The 8445-nt window shown below is 31.6% G+C and overlaps 1 protein-coding gene across 1 annotated transcript; it reads right to left on the reverse strand.

The window, feature by feature from the left end:
• Positions 1–2015: 2015 nt before the first annotated feature.
• Positions 2016–8131, reverse strand: LOC126775266 (uncharacterized). Its single transcript, XM_050497077.1, has 5 exons — positions 7994–8131; positions 6786–6854; positions 5430–5503; positions 3753–3939; positions 2016–3381 (listed from the first exon to the last, which is right to left on the reverse strand). Exons 1-5 carry the CDS (start codon positions 8033–8035, stop codon positions 3289–3291), a joined length of 465 nt encoding a protein of 154 aa, XP_050353034.1. The 5' UTR covers positions 8036–8131; the 3' UTR covers positions 2016–3288.
• Between the last annotated feature and the right edge of the window lie 314 nt (positions 8132–8445).

Consider the following 8445-nt stretch of genomic DNA (forward strand, 5'->3'; position numbering starts at 1 on the left):
TTAAAATAACTGCCTGTTTTTAAGTCAATATGGCTATTTGCGAATTACTAAAACCAAAATAACCATGTTTATTTTAGACTATACCGTTGCTATATAAGAAATTAAATATTTTTATTTTATATTTTTCTTTCATATGTTTTATTAAAATAGGCCTTATGTACGCTAAAATGGAATTTTTTTAAGGATTTTCGTCACACATTAAATTCCACGCTGGCGTGCGTGCCGTGGGTTTTGCTAGTTATAAAATTATACATAATTTTACAAGTATATCTTTTAACGCGATAAGAGACAATCATCATTGTATAATTTTGGGGCTACTTTTATATATTAGGTGAACCGTTTGTTCTTGTAAAATGACGATACAATAGTGCTGAAATAAAATATATAATTATATAGTCTACATATTGTATATCTACATAAAGGGAGCCATAAATTGTGCCTAAGCAACTACTGTTATCGCTGTACTGTACTGTACTACACCAACTCAATGGATGACAGCACTGTGCAACGTGAAGTTCATAATAGTCAACTTCAGTGATACACTGGTTGAATCTGATTCATTCGGAAAAGTGTTATGAAACAATGAACACCTAATTGTATTATCATAACTTGCTGTAATAATAAATTATTATAAGTGCAACTTGGTTTATATTCTGTAAAATCTAATACTACGTTCAACAGCACCAACTAGTCTACGTAGGCTGGACCCAGTACGTGTCGTCGTTCCTCCTATTTATAAGTCTTCCATAGGTTACCAGTTGCTGAAGGAACCAGGGAGTGTCATCCACACTTTTATATGTATATGATGATAGTTCTCACAGAGAACATAGATTACTGTTTTTTATGAGAGCGCGTAAAGTATTGTCTGGTCAGTTCGGATATCGATGAGAAAAGAATAGTTCAACGCATATGGCGCTGTAGTCGCGCGTATAAGCAATAGGAACGTTTCTATTCGCTCTCTCTATTATGAATGAAGAAAGTACTCAAGCTCATTCCCAAAAAAAAAGTTTCTAAATATGTGTCTATCTTATAAATTGAAACGAAAAATAATTATTAAATTTGTTGTATAAATTCGGATAAGATATTAATAAGAAGCTTATTCCGGCTTGGAACAATAATGAATTTTATTGTTTTTTTTTTTATAAAATGACCATGAATGAATTTTTGAATAAAGCGACATTCGATCGATTTTCTTTGATAGCAATACCAATAGTTTATCAAACCGAATAGTTTATTAAAAAAAGATTCTAAATGAGTATTAAATGTAGACTTATATCGTACAAAACTGTATTTTTTACATCTAATTGAAGTCCTATTATTATTGATCTTTTTTTTTCAGCCTTTTGCCGTCCACTGCTGGACGAAAGCCTCCCCCATAGAACGCCAACCATCCCGATCTTGGGCAGTCCGCATCCATCCCGAACCTGCCACCTTTTTAAATCATCGGCCCATCTTGTCACAGGGCGTCCTACACTACGTTTGCCTAAGCGTGGTCTCCACTCTTGTTTTTTTATATTCGCCGGGATTCTTCTTTTAGCCTCAATAATATTTAAATTTTACAAAATATATTCACATAATTTGTAACTCGGCGGTAAAGAATAATATAATCTTTTCGCTTTATTTAAATTTCTTGTAAACTCCATAATCATAATTATCCATCAAAAGTTTGAGCTGGATTTTTTTTTTTGAAATATGATATTCCATTTTCAAAATCCACGTAAACAAAATATCGAGTACAAACTCCCATCATTTAAAACTATGAACATTTAACATGATGAATGCAAAATTTTCATTTTGCTGTAGAATGAATTTATACCAGCGATATAAATAATACAGCTACTGTTATTCAGAATATTTTATTATTATACTTTACATAAAATAGAATTGGAATTTATATATGAATTTAAATAAATTTTCTTCAATAAAATTTATAATTTCAACAACATGTAAATTATTATGTAAGCTTTTAACAAAGAATGTTTAAATATCACATGACAATATATTATTTTTTTGTTACTACTATAATTTACAAACAAGAAATTCATTAAAAATAAGAAAGTCAGTTCTAAATAAGTATAAACCTAATATAAGTCACGAGCAGGGACTGAATCCGCGTTCGTGTACTGATTTGAGAAATACTTAATTATTTTTAAAGTACCACAATTAGATTTTACAATACATCAATTATTTATTAGTTAAGTTTCGAAACCTATTTGGGTATTTTTTTTAATATTATAATATGTAGACAGACTGGCAAATACCTGATTGTAAGTGGTCACCATCATAATGGTAAATGCGCCAACCTTGAGAACTATGCTAAGTCTCTTGTGCCTGTAGTTACACTGGCTGGATTCTACAAACTGGAACACAACAATACTAGTATTGCTGTTTGACGGTACAATATATGATGAGAAGGTGGTACCTACCCAACATATGCACAAAGCCCTACCACCACTACCAACGAGTACTAATACTATTTGGTTGCAGTTTAGTTTAATTATAATTTTCGTATCAGCATAAAGTTATGTGCAATAAATTATTTCTACACTATGTATAATAAAATCCAATGTCATGACTGACTCACTATCAATGCACAGCCTTTTTTAAGTTATATAGTTTGTTAAGCGGACACTTTTGTCTTATTGTAGGCACGCGCTAAGCTTAACTTAATCCAATTTGACCCTTTTAAAGTGCCATCTTATTTAGCACACTTAAACAAATGTCTGTTTAATCTAACCTCAACATACATGTCCTTGTTGTCTTTAAATATATTTTTTTAAATGAAACAGATAATCAAAACGAAACAATTTCATTAAAGATTATTTTCTTTTTTCATTCACCTTTGTCAATTCAATGGTTCCTTGACAACGGTCTCGCATAACCTTTTTCAATGTAACTAAATCTTGTTATACCTCCGTCAGCTGCAATGTCAGATATAAACGGGCTTTTTAAATTTTATTTAAGTAAGAAAGACGAACAAGTGGATCTTTTGACGGCAAGTGATAAATCGGCCATAGATACCAGCAATAATTCATCACAAATCACGGGATATATGATCCCTTGTGCCTGAAGTTACAGTGCACACTCAACCTTAAAACCGAACCACACCAATACTAAATATTACTGTTTGGCGGTTGCATATGTGATCAATGGATGGTACCTACCCGAAAGGGCTTAGATAATGCCCTACAACCAAGTTAACATATATCACAATATAACCATCATCGCCTATATGAAGAATATTTAAAAGATAAATCTAAGCGCCGAATTTATATCCTCTGATTTGTTTTAAATTTGGTACTCAGTGTAATCCCATTTCCAAGTTTTGTTGACGCTGTTGTCGTAGATGGGAGATATTGGAGGCTTCAAGGGCTCGTGTATCTGCGAAACAAATTAATTTATTGTTTTTTTTTTTCAATTGCATAATTTTTTGTGTGATTATTAGTTTTATAAAATAAAAATTAAAAACATCAACATCTTATTTTTTATTCAATAAACTGAGAAGTATTTAGCGATTGCAAGAAAGTCCATATTTACTTTCCAAAATTAAATTATATAGGAATATTTGTATGTATCAAATATAATTAAATTATTATCTATGAGTATCCTATCAAAAGTGCCCTATCAAGTAACTAACTTCTAAATATAATAATTATACCGACCCAGGTTTGAACCCAGGACATGGAACCTTATAACTAGACAGTTTATGTATACGTTAATGACATTCATATTAGTTGTGTCGGTAATTTTACCTGAAGACTCTGTCTCGGCTCGTCTATCCCCCGAGGCTGCGGTACAAGGTTCAACGGCTCGTAGGCGTCAGACACCCCACTGTCAGGGGAATCCGGGGAGTCCATGGAATTGACGTAACCCTTAGGCCCCCTACTTTTGTGCACGCAATAATCGCCCGTGAATGGGTTTTGATAGGCAACTACAGTTCTGTAAGAAATCAATAATATAAATAATTATTTCGGTTACCAAATATTTGATAAGAAACGTAACATTTGACATTGAAATTGAAACGATCGTGCCAGACTCAGATTTAGATGATAATATCTAATTCTGCAAACGTTTTATGAAAGATCATTTGACGGACACACAATTAACAAATTTTTCACTTTGAAAATGTTCTGAATATTAAATCTCATGAATTGTTTTTTCATGTTCTAAACGAACCTTATTGTTTGTCGAAATATATTTAATGAAACAAAAATTAGTCTAGTAATTAGTCAAATAAATTATTAAGATAAAATATAATTCATAATTTTGCCAAAAGCGGTTTGGAAAATGATAATTTGTTTATTATTATATGCTAGGACACCATTAATTTCCATTCCAAACAGCCGAGATGGCCCAGTGGTAAGAACGCGTGAATCTTAACCGATGATCGTGGGTTCAAACCCGGGCAAGCACCACTGAATTTTCATGTGCTTAATTCGTGATTATAATTCATCTTGTGCTTTAAGGTGAAATAAAACATCGCGAGGAAACCTGCATGTGTCTAATTTCACTGAAATTCTGCCACATGTGTATTCCACCGAAAAGAATTGCCGCATTGGAGCAATCATCTCCTCCAAAACAGAGAGGATGCCTAAGCCCAGCAGTGGAACATTCACAGGCTGTTACTCCATTCATTTACTTATCAATGATAGCCCTTTTATTTTGTAAAAAAACTGGTCTGTAAAATAAAACAACTTATTTATCTTTATATTAATTTTAAAACAAGGAATATACCGTCTTTGGGTTTCCAATTTCTATAAGGAAATAACTTGTCTTTAGTAGTTCATTTACTCGTCTAGTTATTTTCTAAATATCATTGCTTTTGTAGGAAACGAGATAGACCAGAGTTTAGAACACGGAAACCTTAACTGAAAATTGCGGCCAAACGGGGCAAGCACGATTGAGTCTTCATGCTTAGTTTGTGCTTATAATTAAACTCGTACTCGGCGGTGAAGAGAAACAGCTTGCAACACATACGTGTATATTTGCTATACACAAAACCACTTTAAAGCAGAATTACTTTTCTCTGCTTTTATAGAAAGATAGCATTATCTTTTCCAACAAAATATATTATGGTCCTATCGAAAATTCTAATTTTACATCATACTGTCACACTATAAGAAATAAAAGTCAACATTAATGCGCCGAAAAAAACTAGAGCAATTAGACGACGCATCCTTATGTATTGTTTGACTTGCTTTTCCGCCGGATTGATGATGACGTCATTCAAATCACTTTATATGACAATAAAATAAACAAACAATCGAATCTTTTAATTGATAATAATTTATTCAATAAACATTTAAACTATAACACAATTAATTTATGTAATTGATATTTGATTTTAAATAAAATATAATAAAAAGCAATATTTTCAGTAATATTATTTTTATTATCTATTGTTTCAGTTAAATTATTAAATATCTAACCTTAGCTGTTCATTGACCTCTCCCTCCTTTTTGTGTGAGAAAAGGACTTTGGTTGGTCGCAACAATATAGCAACCTGAAAACATTTATTTAATTTAATATATGTAATATGTTCTGACTTCATAGAACATACATATGTACCTACGCAAAAAATTTGCAAAACAAAATTACGTATCAATATGATACGTGAGCAATTCAGTTAAACACTGAAAGTGGCAGTTTAAAAATTGTGTTATGATCAGGCGGCGCTTTAATTATTTAAGAACCTCCTCTCCTCTTTTTGAGGAGAAGGTTTGGAGCTTATTCCACCACGCTGCTCCAATGCGGGTTGGTGGAATACACATGTGGCAGAATTTCAGTGAAATTAGACACATGCAGGTTTCCTCACGATGTTTTCCTTCACCGTAAAGCACGAGATGAATTATAATCACAAATTAAGCACATGAAAATTCAGTGGTGCTTGCCCGGGTTTGAACCCACGATCATCGGTTAAGATTCACGCGTTCTTACCACTGGGCCATCTCGGCTACTAGGGATGGGTGGATTCATATATTTCGACTTGTTTTTGTGAAAGTGTAATGTAAAAAAAAAACAAATGACATCGCCGTCAATATTCTACGTAACGGTTTATAAGCAATGGGCTTGTCCAATGTATTTCATTTATGTTTAGAATTCATTTCGTGTTCACAGTTAAAGGATGACATTGTAAGAAATTGCATGTATCGTTGAAAACGTTAAAGAAGCAAAGAGAGATGACACAGTTTGTACGAAAATTTGTTAGTAAAGTATTTTATGTGAAGTTTTATTAAACATTTTAAATATATTTTAAATACGTTACGTGCCTTATTTCTCACAAGAGTTTAAAGAATAGCATATTTGCAGATAATTTATATATGTGTTTATATGTATAATTTGTGATTTAATAAAATACAATTTACTGGTGGTAGAGCTTTGTGCAAGCTCGTCTGGGTAGGTACCACCCACTTATCAGATATTCTACCGCAAAATGGAATTACTTGGTATTGTTATGTTCCGGTTTTACGGGTGAGTGAACCAGTGTAATTACAGGCACAAGGGACATAAGATCTTAGTTCCCAAGGTTGTAGCGCATTGGTGATGTAAGCGATGGTTAAAATTTCATACAATGCCAATGTCTATGTGCGTTGGTGACCACTTACCATCAGGTGGCCCATATGCTCGTACGCCTTCTTATTCTATATAAAAAATAATAATATCGAAGTCCCAGTTACATTGCCATGCTTTCGAAAGTTTTGTTTATATTAAAATCGATATTTTTTATAAGAATCTAATGAAAATAACTAACTATTAAGGATGAAAGAGAGAAAAAAATAGTTTACCTGTCCACTGCGTTGAAGGCTATGCACGCGATACCAGCAGTAACCACACGTGAATAAAAGTAGCAGTAACTGAAATTTACATTAATTAATCTCATTTAGAATAGTAAATATTTCATTTGTAACCGACTGCAGCATGACCGCTACCCGTAACTGTCTATGATATTTAACACAAAATGGAACACATAATAACACGAACTAATTATATTAGTTTTATTACATTTATTTAGTATACAATTGACTATATAGTATTACATACATTTATGGAGAAATAGTAGTAACTGAATTTATTTTCCGGTACTTCTCGGTAGAATCTACATTACGAAACGGTAGTATGTTTACTTTATATATACATATAGAGCAAAGACAAACCTCTTTATGGTTTAAGCACTTTATTTAAATTATATTTTTATATTAGTGTAATGAAGATGAATAAATAAATGAAATTAGTTGAAGTTAAATCTAATCGTTACATGAGGTTTTAAAAGTACTTATAAGAGCTTATTAGAATAACGTATATTTTGATTATAACGACATCCAATATAATTATTATGAACGTAAATAAATGCTAAATAAAATGAATCGATTTTTATAATATATCAAATCTGTTTATATTAAAATGAAATCATTTTTATGGCCTTTGTTTTGTCGTATGCATTTGACAGCTTCAATATCAATCACTTAGATACCCTACCGTTTCTCCTACAAGATCGAATCTCCATTGAGTGCGACACCAAAAAGACGATCAATAAAACAAGTATTTCAATTCATCACTACGTAAAATTTTGAAATATTGCCAACTGTAACTGACGCCATCTAGTTTGCATTGAAAAAAACAGCTCATAAAACTATCACAAAACGAACAATATTAAATTTTAACAGGAAAAATTAAAAAATAACCTAATAAATCAGCAAACGCCTTTAGAATAACAATAATTTGATTCAAAATAAGTGAAAATTCGTAATATCTTATGTTGTGCTGTACTCTAAGAACTTACTTCGTATCTCTCTAATGTTATGTTGAAAACCGATTTGATACGCTATTATAATGCTTGTATTTTTTAATCTATATTATCATAACCAATGTTAAAAGTAAAACTTAAAAGTACGTACAGTAAGTACCTTAAGCTACGTAAACATATTGTTTTGTATATACGATTATTATGATCATCAAACTCCTTAGTTTGATATATATGATGTAAATCGCTTACCAGAATAGCCAATAAAATTATATCAATGTAAATTATTATCATATTGTCACAACACTTCACGATAAACTCGTCATTATACACAAAACAACAAAAGAAACACAATTTTCAAAAAACTGTATGTTGTTCTCTTCCACGGAGACGATAGACTGAAAATTAACGAAAAAGAATACAGTAACCCTATTGGCTATAGATTTTTCAGCCGCTCTATTATTGGTCAATATAACGATGTTACATTTGAAGGACCAATCACAGTTTATTTCAGAATGCTACAGTTGAGATGTCGAAGCATCCACGTTATGGCAAAGAACATAAAATATATGTAAAACTGTAATACCTATGTACATTACTTCTCATAGTAAGTTACTTATAATCAATTAAACATATACATTCTTATATAAAAAAAATGTTTATCGAAAATCAAATTGCTTATGAGAGTTTGCTTGAGTCAGCTA

The sequence above is a fragment of the Nymphalis io genome, chromosome 18 (assembly GCF_905147045.1).
Source record: "Nymphalis io chromosome 18, ilAglIoxx1.1, whole genome shotgun sequence".
NCBI classification, from domain to species: Eukaryota; Metazoa; Arthropoda; class Insecta; order Lepidoptera; family Nymphalidae; genus Nymphalis; species Nymphalis io.